Genomic DNA, 19,863 nt, shown 5'->3' with positions numbered 1-19,863 from the left:
ATTAGAATGTTTTTTTCATTAAAATATTTACTTTCAATGAAAAAAAATTGTCTTCCAATGGAATCGTTCATAAATGATGTCACACAATTTTTCGGGATTTTAGACCACCCCTCCCCCCTGTCACGCAATTTCACTTGTAAAAATACATTGTGTCAGGTTTAGTAGAGACCCCCCCTACTCCCAAATACGTGACATCATTTGTGAACGCTCCCAATGAGAATTAGACCCTTTAATACTGTTTCCCTGATAATTTCAAACATTTTTGTTTGTTATTAAAAAAATTATTTATTTAATTAAAATCCAATCCTGTATTATTATTAACATTATTACAACCATTGTTCACATGATTCATTATGTTTGTTATAGTAGATTATACAAATGCAATTTTATAGATAAAAACCTAACTGGTCGGTTTACCCCAGGGGGTGGGTCAAACCGGTCAGTTGGCAAATATTTTTAAGTTAACGCAGCAATTAAACAATGAAGATAAAGTGTAGGTGTCTCTGGAAAAAAGTTGCACAATTAAATGATCTTTTAAACAACACATCGAAAAATGAAATCGGTTGATTCATTTAGTCATAAGAGTAAAAAACCGTTAGTATGTCTGGTTTGCCCCACTGTATATTAACACCATAGACAGGGAAATGTCATAAAAAATTTTTTTCAGGGAAATTAACAAAATTGAGACTTTTTTCGACTTACTTTAAAAAATTGTCACTTTTTCGTCTTTTCCTTCAAACTTCAAATATCAAAATACTACAATTTTTAGTAAAAAAGTGCAAGTTATTTTGATTTTGATAATGCAAAAAGTAACTATAAAAAAATTATTAAAAAATTGTTTTTGAATCCTTTTTTAAAGCATAATTAAATTTTTGAAATAATTATATGTATAATCAAATTCTTTTGAATAGTTGAAATTTTGTAGAATTTAATTGAAAAATAATTAATTTCTTTAAAGTATTTTGTTATAATTTTTGAAAATCAATTTTTAAAGAAAATAAATCTTTAAAGGCCAATTTAAAAATAAAATAATTTAAAATTAGCTTCTAATTTTTTCAAATTCAATTTTTTCAGTATTTTTAATTTATATTTCTAAAAATTTAAATACATACAAAAATAATATTTTAGATTATTTTTAACATTTTAGAAAAAAAAGAGGGTAAACTCTGTGAAGAGATACCAGGATGCACTCCCTTTGCGGAAACTTCCTGCTATCTTGGAGAGACACATCGACCTCCACGTCCGAACATACATGTTCACGTGCCCTTGGATATCATAGACGTCGCATCAATGCTCCGGCAATGCTATAACGTCTATGTAACAAACGGAGGCGGTTCAGAGACCATCCTGGCCAGATGGTAGTACCCTGTTAAGGCCCGATTGTCCCTCGACACGGGACAAAGCAACAAGACATATGACATGGACAAAATTTTTAATGAAATACTCCAAGTGGGTACCTCGAAAGAGGGTAATCCCACCACCGATTCTGATCGGGTGCAAGCCCCGATAGTCGGTGCAGATGGCTCCAAGGATTTTGGAGGGAGCCAAATAGATAGCCAGCTGACATGCTACGAATCAAATTTTGCAAACCAATTCCTGGCTATTTTTAAGAGCGTGCACCAGGCATTCAAGCGCCAAAAGAACGTCAGTCGGGACATCCAGGATGGCGTGGCGGTTTTGGAGAGTGCGTTTTATACAATTTGTAGGAATCTGCGTTTTATCCCTAAACCGTTCAGGGATCAGGAGCCACGGACTCCAGCTGTAGGAACTCTAAGGCAAACAAGGAGTGCTGCTGCAACTTTGGATAGTGCAGCAGCTGCAGATTGTAATAAGGCAAAGAAGGTGAGCAAGCGCCCCAGGGAAGGCGGAAGCCCGAATAAGAGTCCACAACAAGCGACTCAAAGTAAAAAGAGGATTAAGCGAAAGGATGCTCCACAGCTTAATCCTGAGTCGCTAGTTAAAGCAAAAGAGGCGTCCTCAAGTAGTCCTAGTAAGACGTATGCCGAGACCGTCTTGAAAGACGGAGCGGGCAATGAGGACGGCTTTAAGGTTGTTGGAAAGAGAAGGGAACGGGCTCCAAGAAAAAAGCCCCCAGGCGAGAAAACAGAGCTCTCAAAACGCCCTTTGAAGCTTAGAACCACGGAAGCGGAAAAGATCACGGCAAGAGACCCAAAATCTTATGAGGGTATCTTGCCGCTGATAAAATCAAAGGTTAAACCAGAAGACACTGGTACCGTGATTAAAAAAATTAGAAGAACCTTTAAACAGGAGGGTCTCCTGAGGTCTCTAGAAATCAAAGACCTGGATGAAGCCACTACAGAGAGTGAGGTGACTTCAGCATTGAAGAAAAGCTTGGTAAATCCGACCTGACTATGGAGTGCAAATTATTATTCCTAGTCGCAAAACCTCCTCGTGGAATATGAAGAGACTCGTCAAGGAAAAGTTCGGCCGGTCCCTAAGAGAAGCCCTTTTAATTGAGGACTTGGGTTGGGTGAAGAGGCCGAGCAGTCTGGATAGGGAGGTGCGAGCGGTGAGGAACATGATAGTCACCGCTTGCAATGCGTCAATGCCACGCAAAGGCGCCATTCCCGTAAGAAAATCCTTGCACTGGTGGTCAGAGGAGCTAGCCTCCTTGAGAAAGGAATGCCTCAAAGCAAGAAGGACATATACCCGATCTAAGGGAGATCCCTTGCTGAAAGAGGCTTTCAAGGAGGCGAAAAAGAACCTCAAGAAAGAGATCCGCAAGTCGCGACGCCGTAGCTGGAAGGACCTAATCGAGAAAGTCGATAAGGATCCATGGGGTCTGGCTTTTAAAATCGTTACTAAGAAATTAGCGACGAGGCAAAAGACCCCCGGCCTGGACAATCCCGATTGGGTCAGAAAGATAATAAATTCTTTGTTTCCTCCTGCAGAACCATACCTTAGAAGGGACTGGCGTTTTTGCAAAGTCGAAGAGGAAGAACTCTTCACACTTAGTGAACTACAAAAAGCAGGCAAAAGATTGAAAACAGGCAAGGCGCCTGGAATCGATCGGATAAGTAACGAGATCCTGAAGTTGGTTATCGACACTTCACCCCACATTTTGCTTCGATGCTTCAATCCTATATGCCTGTTGTATACGATGGGTAAACTCCTAGAGGATATGGTTCTGCAGAGAATGCAAAGCCACTTGACCGGAGAGAATAGTCTATCAGATCACCAATTTGGTTTCCGTAAAGGCAAGTCCACAGTTGATGCCATCCAGGCAGTTGTCGACATAGCCAAAGCAGGAAAAAACAAATTGGGACCTGAAAAAAAGAAGAGCTTCTGCGCGTTGGTAGCAATTGACATACGCAACGCGTTTAATTCCGCAAGATGGAAAGATCTCATCAAGTCGATGAAAAAGAAAAACATGCCGCCCTACTTGTTGCGGATAATGGATAATTATCTTAGCGACAGGTGGGTTATATATGAGGGAGACACCTGCACTCTCAAGGAAGAGATGCAGTGTGGGGCTCCTCAAGGCTCGAGGGTGGGTCCATTTGTATGGAATGTATCTTACGATGATTTTCTGCGAATGGATCTACCCGAAGGTGCGGTGATCATCGGCTTTGATGACGCGACGACGCGTTGTTCGTGTGCACTGCCGAAAGTGAGGAGGCTCTTGGGACATTGGTAAACGAATGTCTGCGACTAGCAAAAAGCTGGCTGGATACCAGAGGTCTTGAAATGGCCCTGGAAAAGACCGTGGCATTGATGGTCACAGACAGACGTGGTTATGAGCTCCCACGAATCATGGTAGACGGATTCGAGGTCAAGTGGAGTAAGCAAATTAAATATCTTGGTGTGGAGTTGGATGGAAGGTTAAACTTCCACCACCACATGGCTACGGCGTCAAATAAGGCGATCGAGTGTGCGGCTAATCTTTCACGGTTAATGCCGAACGTAAGCGGACCCCGTGAACAAAAACGGAGACTGGTGGCGAGTGTCGCCCACGCTAAAATGTTCTATGCAGCACCAGCGTGGGCCCCATCCCTGAGAAGTAAAAGATGTGTGACCATCTGTGAAAAGGTACTGTCGGCGCAGAGATCGATAACAACGCGTATCATCTCTGCATATAAGACGGTATCTACGAGTGCTGTGCAGATCCTTGCAAGTGTCCCGCCAACAGATCTTTTGGCAAGGGAAAGGGAAGAAATGTTTCTCTTTTCTAAAGAAAGAAGTTCCTTGGATGAGGAAATAAGACCAAGCAAGGGCCTGATTCGCAAAGAAGCGAGGCACAGGCTCATAGAAAGATGGCAAGAAAGATGGGATGGTGAGGAAAAAGGTCGATGGACATATCGCCTTATCCCGGCACTCGCCACCTGGATAAATAGGAAACACGGTCAGGTTTCCTATTATCTGACTCAGACGCTCACAGGTCACGGGTGTTTTAACTCGTGCCTGTGTCGCTTTAAATTACGCGAGGACGAGGTGTGTGCATATTGCCAGTTCTCTGAGGACAACGCGGAGCACACCCTCTTCTCATGCAGAAAATGGGACTTGGAGAGGCGGGCCATGTTCGAAGGTGTAAACAGTCAAGTTACCTTGGAGAACATGGTATCGCTGATGACCCAGTCAGAAGAGAATTGGCGGCAAGACGAGAACTTCATAATCTCGGTTATGTCGAGGAAGGACCTCGACGGCCGCCAAAAAAGCGTAATTTAAACAGCTTTTAAATTTGTTTGTTCGTTTCTTATTAATTTATTTTGTGATTTATTTGTCCTTATACAATTTTAATTCTTTATGTGATTTATTTGTCCTTATACAATTTTAATTCTTTATGTGATTTATTTGTCCTTATACCTTTTTTTTAATATGTTTTATGTTTGTATTTGTCTTTATACAGTTTTATGTTTTCATTATTATATACGCGTTTATTTTATTTTTTTTATATCCGTTTACAATTTTATCTTTTGACTTTTTACACTTAAGTAAACATTTTTTTTTTATTATTATTGTTGTGCTGTTAATTCCGCTCTTATATTGAAATAGTTTTAAATTTTTAACTATTAACGCAGGAGAACCGCAGAGAAAAGCAATTGTTATCACGTAAGGCCACCTAAAAAAAAAAAAAAAAACGTTTAATTTTGAGTTTACTAATTTATAAAGATACCAAAAAAATCTATAAAATTATTAGAGATTGTTTTTCAGGTATACGTTTTAAAAATATTAGAATTACATGTTATCATTTAAAATAAAAATAGTATACAATTTAACTTTATAAATAAAAATAGCATTAAAAAGAAAAGTAACTTATAATCAGCATATCATATGTAGGAGGGAGTGGGACAAAATGAGGTAGGCGAGTCAAATAGGGTACCCTGTTTTTCCATGATAGGTACTTTTAATTTTTTTATCCTTGAGATATATAATTCATATTAATAAGAATTAATTATAAAGACACTACAAAAAAAAATTTTTTTAAGGGAAATTACTCATGAGAAAAAAATTTTTCTTCGAATTTTTTTTCTTACTTTTTTAAAATCCTTAATATCTCTAGAATAAAGGTTTTAAATTTTATGACGAAATTTAGCTCCTATCAAAAGTTATAGTACATCACACTACCGTCGAAGTGGCTCCACGCGCATGGCCCAAAAACATACCAATCTTTAAATCATGATATTCCTGAAAAAAATAATGTTAGAAACTTGAGAAATCTACCGTTAGAAAGCTTATAATATTCTATGTTAAATAATAATATACAATTCAAAATTTTAAGAAATTACACAAAGATTTTAACAGTCGACAAATTTAAAAAAGAAAATTAAAAAATTAAAGTTTTTTTGACAATTTTTTAAACACTGGCATATTTTTTAAAAATTGTAGCCAAAATTTAAAACTTATATAGATGTGATCCTTTAAGTCTTATCTTTAATTTAAGATCAAAAGCGTTAAAAAATCTTATTCGGTTCGCGAGATATTATTATAAATATCAGTTCATGTTTTTGGACAAATACATTGAATTACTCATATTTGTATGGTTTTTGACAATAAAAAGGCTCGCGACGAACATGAAAAGGCTTATCAGGAAGCTTATAACTTACTTTATTGACCTAGGATAGCAAATTAAAATTTGGTAAGCTATTATAAAAACCAATTAACAATAAATCTGAAAAAATCGTACTTAAACTTTAACTGTGTTTTTCTCAAAACGCTGTTTTTTAAATCGGTTGCAGGGATTCTAAGTAAACGGATGGATGTTTCCTTCTAATTTTTTTTGCATATTGTTAAAATAGTACATTGTGCAACGAGGACGCAAAGCGCAAGTTTCTCGTCCGAGCTTGATTTTGCAGTACGAGGCGAAGCCGAGTACTGTAAACAAGCGAGGACGAGAAATGCGTGCGTCCGAGGTACACACGACATTTTATACAAAACGAGAATGTAATCCGCGGTTACTCGGTGCGTCTCAAAAACGCGCCGAGAAAGCGGGGATTACATACTTGTTTTGAATAAAATATATTCTTTAGTGGGTATACCTAAAAAATTTGAAAAATAAAATTTTTTAATACAAAATGTCGAGAAAAAAAGGTAATTTTTCAATTTTTTTGCGTTAAAAGTAGTGTCATTTTTTAAAATTTTGATTTTTTAAGGTAATTTTAAATATGACCACTAGATTAGTATCTCAACTGTAAAAGTTCTTTTGGGTTTTTATTTTAGACCACTAGGAACGGCCCTAGACCTGAAACCGCGGAACGCCTCAAAATAAAAGCATCGATTTTGATGCTTTCTACCCAGGTGCGAATTTAGGTTGGCCGCCAGAGTTTGAAGGTTGGCCCAAGGTTAACCTAACTTTGGCAAGCGAAGTTTTGGTTGCCAGAGTTTGCCCAACTTTGGCAAGTACTAGTGCCCACAGTTGGCCCGACTTTGCAAGCCAACCATTAAATGCAGAGTTTAACCAACCGTCGGGTCAACTTTGGCGACAAAGGTCGGCACAACTCATCAAAACGTAGTTTAAAAGACTTTCAGTTTCGGTTTCGAAAGCAGTATAATTGACTTATAGTTTTTTGGTCGGCCGAACTCTGGGCCACGGTTGGCCCAACGGTTGGCAAAACTCTAGAAACGCAGTTTAAATGACTTAAACTTTCTTCGTCGGCCGAACTCTGGGCTACGGTTGGCCCGACGGTTGGCAAAACTATGTGAAACGCAGTTTAATTGACTTACATTATTTTGGTCGGCCAAACTCTGGGCCACGGTTGGCCCAACGGTTGGCAAAACTATGTGAAACGCAGTTTAATTGACTTACATTATTTTGGTCGGCCAAACTCTGGGCCACGGTTGGCCCGACGGTTGGCAAAACTTTGTGAAACGCAGTTTAATTGACTTACATTATTTTGGTCGGCCGAACTCTGGGCCACGGTTGGCCCAACGGTTGGCAAAACTTTGTCAAATGCAGTTTAAATGACTTAAACTTTCTTGGTCGGCCGAACTCTGGGCCACGGTTGGCCCGACTGTTGCAGCTTTAATATACATTTTGCGTTATGCACTCCCATGTGAGCGTAGCGTAGTGGTCAGTGTATAAGTCTTTGGTGCGTTAGGTTAGGGGTTCGATCCCAGCGAGCGTTAGATATTTTCAAAAATGTATGTATGAGATTGTGTTTAATAATAATAGGTAAAGGTTATATCTGATGTTCCCGCTAATAATAACGTGTTAATTGTTTAAATAATGTAGTTTTTTAATAATTTTTTACCTTTGGCTGTTGAAGTTGGCCAAACTTTGAAAATTGTGGTTGGCCCAACTTACGCATCTAAAGTTGTGCAAACTTTGGCGTCAGTCTTTGGACCAACCATTGAAATGTATAGTTGACACAACATATGCATTGTAAGTTGGGCCAACTTCCTTATGAGTTGTCGGGCCAACCATCGTCGCCATTAGACGGCGACCGTTATCATCTGTATGGTTGGCCCAACCTCTGACACGAGAAGTTGGACCGACTTTGTAAAAGTTAGCCCAACTATGGGCCGACCAAAAAATCGCACCTGGGTACAGCCTAACATAATATAAAAAATAAAATTTTGTTTATTGTTTTTTATACTTTAAATTATACTTTTTATTATGCAAAAAGGCTTTTTAACTTTTATAATAAAATAAACGAGAAAAAAATGTTGAATTTTGACATATTTTGCACACTTCTGATGAGGGATCCCCCTTAAAGTTATACAACTTTAAAGTTTTAAACAAAAAAAATATGAATATTTATCGAAATTAAAGTGCTTACCAAACTTTTTGGGATAATGCATTTAATTTGACAAGTGTGGGATCTTTTTCAGCAGTTATTCTAGAGTAATTTTCAATAGGATAGATTGTTAAATTGTTTACAATAACTTGGAAACATTACATTTTGTTTTAATAAGCATAGTGTGGGGCAGAATATTACTTGTTTTCTTCATAATAATAAAAAATCCTATTTCTTCACCGAAAAAAATGCCTAGGACACGTATACCAGGAATTAACTAGGTTTCCTAGTTAGGGTGCAGTCCCATGTCACCGTTTTGCATTGCGTTTTGTAACTAGGCGATGAGTACAAATATAGCGAACATATATCTTCATCTCTCTCACACTTATGGCCTAGTTACAAAACGCAATGCAAAACGCTGCCATGGGACTTCACCCTTAGTCAAAGTAATAAAATTCAAGCATAGTTAAAGTGACCAGGAAAATTAATCAAAAATGACTAGGAGAATAATATTAGATTTACACTGTGTATCATAATTATTTGAAGTTGCTAATAAAATTCTTATTATCAAATAAAAGAGAAAAACTAATTAAAAGAAAAAAGAAAAAAATTAATTACTGTATTTGAACATACACTGAAAAAAAAGTTCATTGAATCAAGTAAATGCATTTTCTTAACCTAATTTACTTGAAACAAACCCATATTTTCTTATTGGAAGAAATTTATTTTCTTGTGTCAACACCGAAAAAAATGCCTAGGACCCGTATACCAGGAATTGACTAGGTTTCCTAGTTACGATAGGAACCCACTATGGAATCCTAGTCAAAGTAATAAGCATAGTTAAAGTGACCAGGAAAATTAGTCGATGTAATCAGGAAAAATAGTCAAATTGGCTAGGATAATAATATTAGATTTACACTGTGTATCATAATTATTTGGAATTCTTAATCAAATTCTTATTATCCAATAAAAGAGAAAAAGTAAATATAATTAATTATTTTGTCAAATTATTAATTAATTACACAGCCACACAGAAAAAAAAGTTCTGATCTGGGGGTCTCACTATGTAGACTTTATGGTTTTTGGGTCGCTGAATCCGAATCCGAAATCCATTTAACCCCATCAGATCAGGATTTTGACATAACCTCAAAAACCCAATATGGCGGACACATTTTTGAAAAGTTCATTGGATTCGCTTGAAATTCGTTACTCGGGGGTTTTTGGGGTCGCTGATTACGAATTTGAAGTCTGATTTCAAAAATTCAAAATGGCGGATCCACTATGGCGGACACGTTTTTGAAAAATTCATCGGATTCGCTTGAAATTCGTTACTCTGGGGTTTTTGGGGTCGCTGATTACGAATCTGATGTCGGTTTTTCAATATTCAAAATGGCGGATCCAATATGGCTGACACAGACATATTGGATCCGCCATTTTGAATTTTTGAAATCAGACTTCAAATTCGTAATCAGCGACCCCAAAAACCTCCGAGTAACGAGTTTCAAGCGAATCCAATGAACTTTTCAAAAATGTGTCCGCCATATTGGTTTTTTGAGGTTATCTCAAAATCCTGATCTGATGAGGTTAAATGGACCTCGGATTCGGATTCAGCGACCCAAAAAACATAAAGTCTACATAGTGAGACCCCCAGATCAGAACTTTTTTTTTGTGTGGCTGTGTTATTATTATTATTAATTATTTTATTAAACATATTTACATTAAAAAAAATCTTTATGGTATATTATTAACTATAAACTCAGGGTTAATCTTAACCTAGTAAAGTTAATTAGGATTCCCAGTAAATTCAACCAGTTTCCCTGATCAATTCCATAAATTCAATCTTTATGTAAATGTAACTCTGCATTCCCTGGTCAAATCAACTAGGATAATTAGTTATTTTGAAAATTTTAGTTATTTTTTGTGCAAAAGATATATTTTCTGCGTATTTCACATTTGCCGTTTTCATTGAGTAAATCGAAACAGATAATTAAAATTAAGCTATTATACATTTGATAATTTAATTCGTTCAAACTTTATAGCTAACCTGAAAAGCCTGAAATTTCACACAAGTGGAATCAAATTTTTTTAGTATTTTAATAACTGTGCTTAAGTGTTGTACCGTTATAATAATGCTTGCATTTTAATGTTAACATTTATTGTTTGTTAATTTTTTAATAATTACTAATGACGTATAAATGTCATAAATAAATAAAAAGCAATAGTTCTTGATGAGCAAGTAAAATTGTGTATTTTCAAATAAATAAAATATCTGATTAAATATTACATTTTGACTGGAAATTCTAATATCTGATAAAAAATTTAGTGCAACACGTGCGTGTTTAGTGTAGTGGTTAGCGTTCCGGGTTTTCAATGTGCGTATGCGTTAGTGTTAGGTGTTCGCGTCCCCCCGTGTTAATTCTAAGACGTATACATATAAGGTGTTATATATACGAATGTGTTATATGAATGTGTTCTAAGCAATATTATTTATTTTTTTTATTTAATCTTTACTTTTTGTTTGTTATCGGATAATAGAAATTCGATTAAGAATCCTAGTCAATTTGACTATTTTTCTTATCCACATTAACTAATTTTCTAGTCACTCTGACTATTATATGCTTGACCTTAGTCTTTTAACTAGGTTGTCCTAACGGATGCCTCTCGTAACCAGGCAAACTAGTCAATTCCTGGTATACGGGTGCCAGAAATTTTTTTCAGTGTATATTTTGCTTTGCATTTATATACCTTGGAATTAATTTAAACTTATGAAATAAATATTTGACGAGGGGGGGCGAACACCTGAACCTAATGAATACGCACTTTGAAATCCTGAACGATAACCACGACACTAAACACGACTTGGTATTTTAACTTTTTAATAGACATACTAGATTTTCGAGTCAAAATACAATACTTAATCAGATGATGTTTTATATCTTTCAAGTACACAATTTTATCTACTTGGCAAAAACTATTAATTTTTAATTATTTATGCCATTTAAATGAAAATAAATTTAAATACACAAATTATTGCAAAGGTAAATTTTCAAACACACTGCGCGATTAAAATAGTAAAAATGTTGTCACCACGTGCGTAAAAATTTCGACGATTTATATTGAAACCTAACCAAAAAAGTCTGGAAGAATTGACTAATATAATTAAATAGTTTAATTTCTAAAACATGGACTATCTATATTTCCAGAGGTTCCGAGAAACCAGCAATTTTGATATATGTAAGAACTCCATTTTATGTACAAAAAATAGACGCGAGTAATGATAAACAACCGTTTTACGAAATCACGATAAATGACGCGAAAGATATAGAGGTAAACACTGTCAGAACAAAAGCAGACGCGTGCGCATTATGGAAATAGGCAAAATTACTAAAATCCTAGTCAATTTGACTAGGATTTGCAGGGTTGTTTTTGCCAGGCTTGAATTTGTTGAATCAACCTAGCGATCCCAACCATAATGATTAGGAATCCTTATTACTTTTACTAGATTAAGATTAACTATAGGGTCATAGTTAATAATACCATCGAGATTTTTTCGGTGTGCCCTTTAAAGAATTCAATGTTAATTAAAAGGCATTAACTCCACAACAAATGATTCCCTTAAACAGCATTAAAGTGAATTCAGATTCTGGTCACGTGGTTACAAAGAATTGAATTGGATAGAAATTATCAACTTAACAATAGAAAAGGAATTTATTACGATTGTGGACAAAAACGGAATTGGTTTGGAATTTAAGGGCATGAAAGTACCAATCCACTTTAATTCACCCCTCATTACTGGGTTGCCAGGCTTGGATTTGTTGAATCAACCTAGCGATCCTAACCATAATGATTAGGAATCCTTATTACTTTTACTAGGTTAAGATTAACTATAGGGTCATAGTTAATAATACCATCGAGATTTTTTTCGTTGTAGATATAGTGACGATTACGTTTTGAAGTTAAAATTACAAAATTCAAAATGGCCGAACTAACATGGCGGATCATTTTTTATAAGCTCAACAGATTTGCTTAAAACTTATTACTCGGAGGTTTCTTCGATCGTAGATTACAAATCTGATGTTAGATTTTCCAAATTCAAAAATTGCGTTTATAATATGTATATATGCTAAAGTATTTGCAAAGAAAAAAAGCCAATAGAAAAAGATGCAATTTATAATCAGAAACATAATAATTCTTATATTAAAGATAAAAAATTCCAACCTTAGTTGCTGTTGAAGTGGTATCATTTTTCTGGTTGGGCTACAAAAACAGTTATTATAATTCAATAATATAAAAATTTTTTTCTAAAAAATTCACAATCTACCTGTAATATTTTCCATAATACAAACCCAGATGGAAACAATAGTGAAGACAAGAGTGCTAATCTATAAAAAAATTTCGACTAATAATCGAATTGAATTTAAAAGTAGGCAACAACTTTGCTATAAATACACTTACTGAAATGCAATTCTATTCATTTTTTGATTACTTTTACGAAGGAAAGCAATTTAAAATTTATTATATTAAAAAATACTTTAACTTCTCATGCAGCTGAAATTCCACGTACTAAGAAAAAATGCGCCGTTTTGAAATATTTTAATTGCAAATTTTTTGTTTTAATTTATATTCTGTTAACCACTAAGAAAGCAACACATGCATCATGCGCATTTTTTGAAAATCAATTTTATCTTAACATTAAAATGTCATAAAATAGTACATTAAAAAAATTTGCACGCACGGTATTTTTACATTCTCTTCATATGAGAAGATATTAGTTTTGTGCGAATTTTGACTTTTGCTAATTTTATGAAATCTTCACGTTTTGGTGTCCCCTGAACCCAAAAAACATGGTTTGGCGATGGTGTCTGTCTGTCTGTAGACACAAAATGTTGTTCCCATGAAAACTTTTAAAAAACTTATCGTATCGTTTTTAAATTTAACTCACTTAAAGTTAGTGTAAAAATGAAGACTAAGTTCGTTATCCAGACATTTTCGTTGAAAAATACAAAAACTAAAGTATACAGTCAGGTCTCGCTAAGTGTCGTCACTGGAAATTTTTTGGGACCGTCTGTCTCAGTAAGTGTCATTAGCCTAAGCCATGCCCCTTCAGTAAAAGTTGTCATTTCCTTGGTTTCTGTTTTGGCAAAGTCGATTTTTCGCATTGGAGAGGGTAAAAAAAAGTGGGGACAGTGTCACTTGTCGGGTTCTTGAACGACAACACTTTGTGAGGCAAATAAGTAAACGACACTTACTGAAAACGACATTTTGCGAGACCTGACTGTAGTTTCAAAATTTTGAAAACTCAATTTTTTTAAATTTTCAAATTTCTAACTTTATATTATTTTAGATTAGGCAAATACAAACAATTTTTCTCTACAACATTTTTTGTTAGAAAGTCAAATTTCTAAGTTGTAGGCTCTTAAGGGGGCAGTCTGGGTCTTTTGCACGTATTTTAAAGAATTTTTTTTTCATAGTGAAATTTATCTAAACATTTTAAAATTTTTACATAGATATTATTACACATATTAAACTAAATAAAAAAAATTTCTTTCTATATTTTTTTTGTTAATAGCGAAGAAATGGCGACTGTAAAAAAAACTCGAAAATCTGGTTGACATGATATCTCCAGGCAGAACAGACGGAATCAAAAAATTCAAACGGATTATTAAAATATAGGTGAGTGATTACAGCCTGAACTATAATAAAAAATTTTCATTGAAAAATAACAAAATGGCAGACTTTTTACTTTTTAACCCTTATTTTGCAACTAAAATTGTTTAAAAAACAGATTTTAAATTATTTAAAAATTATGATTTTAGTTCAGGCTGTAACCACTGTAACACGTTTTTACTAATATTAAGTTAATTTATAATTTTTAATTGAATTTTAATTTAATTATTTTTAATTTGGAATTATTTTTTTTTTTTTCAAAAACAAAGAGATTAAATTTGGTTCAGAGACAAAATCTATTTTGATTATTCATAGAGTATGGATTTGCCCATGGCCCCAGGCCATTTTGACACGGAATGACCAAACCAAGAGATTAACATATTATGCCGACTGCTCATTTATCGTTAATTAAATTACTCATAACCGCGGAGAGGGTGGGAGTAAGGATGATCAATGAACAACACTGATTTATTTTTATTACTTGATCAAAAGTTGTTAACATTATTTGGCGGCAAGGCGCCTAAACAAGACTCGATTTTACTGTTATGACAATTAGACTTGAGTCTGGTCAGAGGAACAGCTCATTCAAATATTAAGGGGACTCACCGTCGATTCGACGTCTGCCTCGGAGCGACCCACGACTCATTTTTGACACAAAATTATTTTACTTTTATTTTATTTAAAATATCACAATTGTGACGCACACACTATGACAGCCAGAACGAGAATGCCTATCAAAAAATGGCCGTCTTCCTAGCCACAGGGATGGGTACGTAACATACTTCATGTATGTTACCTGGGTTTGTTACTGTATGTTACCTAGTATGTTACGTCCTTACATTGTTACATCCATGTATTTTTCGAGAGTGGGGGGTAACATACGTATGTTACCTCATGCAACATACGTAGAAAACCTCGAGTTACGCGTAACTGCGCAACCCTGCCTAGCCACGAACGCGTCGCTTTCTCCGCGCTTCGTTTAGTTTCGAGGTGAGTCCCAGAGGAATTATTAAGCTAAAGTTCGTTAGTCAATTATCACTCGTCGATAACTGTCTCTGAACCGTCGGTAATTAGTTACACGCGGCGCCACATGAGCGCTGCGTACGAGCCGATGTTACAGGCCAACGCAGAATAGATCTGTAACCGGAACCGCAATCGTAAGCGTAACCGTAAGAATGAGTTAAAGAAGGATAGGTATATTGTTTATCCTTCTCTAACTCATTCTTACGCTTACGGTTACGATTGCGGTTCCGGTTACAGATCTATTCTGCGTTGGCCTTAAGCCACCGATCCAATATGGCCGCAACCAATGTTTTGACCAGCCCTGTGACACTTCAAGTTAGAAATGGGTCAAATATTGAACGGCGACTACTGTGGCGCTGGCTGTACTCTCAGGCCGACTTTTTTCAAAATGTGGCGGGAAATTCAAATAAAGTAATAATAATATTATTATATATTAATTATTGCTTATTAATTAAGTAATATTTAATAGTATTGATAATTAATTTTATGAAACAATTAATAAAAATTAATAAATAATAATATTATTATTATTTTATTTAAATTTCCCGCCATGAGTTAGAAGACAATTTTCATCATAAATAAAATATTTTTCTCTTTTCTGAAGTTAATTATATTACAAAATATGTCTAAAAGTTACTGGATCAATATAATATACAAAAAAATATGATTAAATTCAATCCAGGGACCGTCACGGAATTAAAACAAAATTAAAAAATACTTTTATTTTGATTCGGATATGGGTCTAATCTAATCTAATCTAATCTAATACCGAGATCGAGCTGGATTTTCCTCAAGAGGGGAAAGTAAGCACCTAGGTTATAGAACCCATTGTACCAGACTCCAGCTCGCTCGTTTATAGCAACCCCTTAGAGTCCTGTTCTTCTCCAGAAGTCCAGTATCTCTTCTATCGATAGGTTGCTCACCTGCTTAGGGTCAATAATTGCTTGACCCCAGCTAGATAGCCTGATCCTAGCTAACGCTGGGCATTCAGATAATATGTGAGTTGAAGTTTCGTTACTTTCCCCACACAGTCTGCACATAGGTGAAACTTGTCTGCCTATTTTATGCTGATGGTAGTTCAATAGTCCATGACCCGTAAGTAGACGAACTACGGTTCTAACTCTGATCTTATCGAGTTTTAGGAGATCGCTCGCTCGCCTCTTGTTGAGTGCTAACCCCAACAGAGTTTTCGCTTGCCTTCCCACCCCAACGTTCGCCCAATACTTCTCATGTTCCTTTTCACCCCATCTTTCTATGGCTCCCTTAACCAAGCATGGCATTATTGCCACTGCTGGTTCAGGACCTATAAATTTCGTCTCGGAACCGGTTTTCGCCAAGACGTCTACTCTTTCATTACCCTTGATTCCCGAGTGACCCGGTACCCAAATCAATGAAAGTTTATTTGTTGAACCCAACTCATCTAGTACGCTGCGGCATTCCCAGACGAGTTTTGATTCTATTGTGGGATTTTTCAGAGCCCCTAAGGCCGCTTGACTGTCCACACAAATACTAATCCTCTTGCCCTTTGTTCCATTTCGAATGGATATTTGGGCGCAAGTTAAAATCGCACAGACCTCTGCCTGCCAGACCGTGGCATGTTGTCCTAATGACTCAGCCACTTTAATGCAGCCAGTTTTCCGATAAATTCCGAAGCCTGCACCGCAGTCCATCTTGGAGCCGTCTGTATACCAGACTTCGTCCCCAAGTGGAAAACCTTTCTTCCAGTCCATTCTGGAAGGTGTAATGATCTTAAAGCGGGGTTTAAATTTCACCCTCTTGATCATTCTATCTTGCACCATACTTAATTCTGGTATTGATAGAATTGAGCGTGGAAGCTTGGTGTGTATACCACCAACCTTCCACCTTCCCTGCGCAGTTAACCTGCTCATAGTAAGAGCCGCCTTTTTCACCGCGGCAATATGCAGAGGTGCCTCGGCAAGCATGAATCCCAACGCAGCTGTTGGCGTGGTCCTCATTGCCCCCGTAATACCCCTGAAAATCATTGCTTGCAGTTGGCCCAGTTTCTCTTTAACCGTTATCAGTTGAGTCCTGGACCACCAGACAACCACTGCGTGAAGAAACCTTGGTTTTAAGATCATCTGATAGAGCCAGTTGACCATATTAGGCCTTAGTCCCCATGATGACCCTATCGCCCTTCTACACGCCCAAAACGCGGTACAAAACCTGCTATACTGATATTCGAAATGTTCCCTCCAAACCAGCTTTTTATCCAGGATTACTCCCAGATACTTAGCCGATTCTGAAAAGGAAATCTCTTTTCCATAAAATATCGGTTTCTTCAAACTCGGTACCTTATATTTTCTTGTGAAAACTACTATATTCGTTTTCTCTGGGTTTACAGAAAGTCCAGTCAGATTGCACCAATCCTTGACAATCTTAAGCGCACGTTCCGTAAGTTCTAAGAGGGTCTCAATTGAGTGCCCTCTTATAATTATAAGGAAATCATCCGCATAACTTTGCGTATAATATCCCTGGCTATTGAGGTTTCTAATTAACTCATCTGCCACTAAGCACCACAATAAAGGAGAGAGAACTCCTCCCTGTGGGCACCCTTTTGAGACAAGGCCGGTTACCTTGGCCTCACCATACTCTGCCTCCAGGGCCCTTTCGCGAAGCATGCTGTCGATCCACTTAACTAGCGGCTCGGGCACACCTCGCATTCTGGCTGCCCTGCAGATAGTTTTGCTAGAGGTGTTAGGGAAGGCACCTTCGATATCAAGAAAGGTACCAACCGCATAACCACCACTGCTAATTTGTCCCTCTATTCTACCTACTGCCGAATGGAGGGCTGTTTCTACTGAGAAGCCTGCTCTATATGCATGCTGTCCCTGATGTAGGGGAAAATCTCTAAGACATTCCTGTCTAATAAACTTATCCACCAGTTTCTCTAACGTCTTTAATATAAAGGAAGTTAGGCTGATTGGCCTGAAGTCCTTCGCCGCAGTATAGCCTGACCGACCGGCCTTCGGAATAAACACAACCCTCGTCTTTTTCCAAGACTCCGGTGTATAACCAAGAGCTATACATGCTCTCATAATTTTACACAGGGGTACTCTAATACAATCCAATCCCTTTTGCAAAAGAACCGGATATATACCGTCCCCCCCTGAAGCCTTAAATGGTTTGAAAGTGCTTATTGCCCAATCAATCCCTTCCGGAGTTACAACCCTGGCTGCTAGTTTCCAGTGTTCCCGATATCCTCGGTTCCTACCTGGTCCTATGCCCTGGCTGTTCTCCAAACCTTCTCTAAAGTCCGGGAAGTTTACTTCCATCAGGTGCTTTAGACACTCCCTTTTATCCTGGGCATACTGCCCATTAGGCAGCTTAATAGTAGTTAATTTTGCCATTGGGTCTCGAGCTAGTACTTTATGAAGTCTTGAAGCTTCTGGTACCCTCTCGATTCCCTCGCAAAAACTTCTCCAGCTGACACCCCTTGCCCTATCTACTTCTTTCTTATAAGAATCGCGAGCGGTATGATATTCATCCCATGCTCGCTGATGCCTACGTTTCTTGGCTTTATTAAAAAGCTTTCTTACAGTTTTCCTATGTTCCTCCAAACGGGGAGTCCACCATTTACCGCCCCCATTGAAGCCCATTTTCTTAACTACACAGTTCCTTTCAAAGGAACAGATAATAGAATCTCGCAGATATTCCGCTGCAAGCTCTAACTCCTCCATCGTTCCATAGGAAGTGGGGAAGCATGCCATGGAGGCCTTGAGGTCTTCACTATATGAAGCCCAGTCGGTACTCCTAGGATTACGTCCCCACTCCTGTTCCCGATCCTTCGATTCCAATCTAAACGTAATAAGCCTGTGGTCCGAGAGGGAATCTTCATCAGACACCCTCCAGTCCCTCACGCCATCACAAAAAGACTTGGAACAGATCGTAATATCCAACACCTCTTTTCTGTTAACAGTAACGAAAGTCGGCTCATTACCCTGATTTAAAATATCTAAATCTGTATCTAACAGAAAATCTAAAAGTCTTCTGCCTCTATCGTTAATGTCAGTGCTGCCCCATACGACATGGTGCGCATTGGCATCACAACCTATTATTAATGGGAGACCTTGCCGTTGACAGTAATCTACCAACTTCTCCACCTCTGCAGGTGGTGCGGGGTCATCCCCCGATCCCGGAAAATATGCGGAAGCTACTAATACCTCCCTTTTATTTCCGTTCTTTTCTAGGTACTTAGCCTTAACAACAACTAAGTCCCTGGTAGTTAATTCCAATAGAGGGAAAGCATCTAGACCTTTATAGATCAGACAAGCCCTTGGAACTGGTTCCTGTGGTGAACTGACTAGCACCCCACCGCCACTTAGACCTCTGATCTTACCCTTGTAAACCCAAGGTTCTTGAACAAAGGCTATAGCTGCCTGCATCCTTGCAAAGTTCTTGGCTAAAATCGCCGAAGCGCCCTTACAATGATGCAAGTTAATCTGCATACAGTAGATCCCGGAAGCAGCCATATTTAAGACTGACTCACGGTCCCCTCTGTCGCGTCCACACCTTGATCGCCAGCATCGTGATCCCCCAAAAGGGCTCTTCGACGCTCACGTGTGTGGTTTTATTTTTATTAGTTTCTGTAGTATCCATTATGGTCCCACGAGAAAAGAGGAAAGAAAGGTCATTCCTTAAAGAGCCTCTATTTAAGGAAAAGGCTAAATTACATCTGAAAGTTCGCCTGGTATCTCAGAGTCTCGTTCAAGATACCTCCATTCAAGCCCCACCCCGGGGACGGGTCGTCCAGAAGACGGGCCCTTCCTGTAACACAACCGTTCCCGAGCTTTACGGTTTACGGTTAATTGTGCCCAGCGAAGGTCGTCCCCCGTCCAACCCCCTCCCCACGGAAGAACCCGACGGATTTGTTAACCCTAGTATCATTCATCCATGGACACGAGTTCATCACGGATTGGGTGGCAGAGACTCGCGCCTCAATCGCCATGGCACAGCCAAC

The 19,863-nt window shown here is 37.5% G+C and overlaps 1 protein-coding gene across 2 annotated transcripts in view; it reads right to left on the bottom strand.

The window, feature by feature from the left end:
- The window catches only part of LOC122498437, a 41,481-nt gene extending 28,679 nt beyond the window's left edge, over positions 1-12,802 (bottom strand). The window contains exons 1-3 of one of the 2 annotated variants that reach the window (XM_043606158.1): positions 12,651-12,802; positions 12,517-12,577; positions 12,414-12,452 (exon numbers count right to left, since the gene is read on the bottom strand). In XM_043606158.1, coding sequence (XP_043462093.1) covers positions 12,414-12,452; positions 12,517-12,577; positions 12,651-12,670 — 120 coding nt within the window. In that variant the 5' untranslated portion in view covers positions 12,671-12,802. The remainder of the gene's footprint in view (positions 1-12,413; positions 12,453-12,516; positions 12,578-12,650) is intronic. The other variant, XM_043606157.1, reaches the window with a different exon arrangement.
- Positions 12,803-19,863: the final 7,061 nt, after the last annotated feature.

Source organism: Leptopilina heterotoma, unplaced genomic scaffold (genome assembly GCF_015476425.1).
Source record: "Leptopilina heterotoma isolate Lh14 unplaced genomic scaffold, ASM1547642v1 Lhet_15, whole genome shotgun sequence".
NCBI classification, from domain to species: Eukaryota; Metazoa; Arthropoda; class Insecta; order Hymenoptera; family Figitidae; genus Leptopilina; species Leptopilina heterotoma.
Note: the sequence above shows the minus strand (reverse complement) of the source record. Positions and strands in the feature narration are given on the sequence as shown.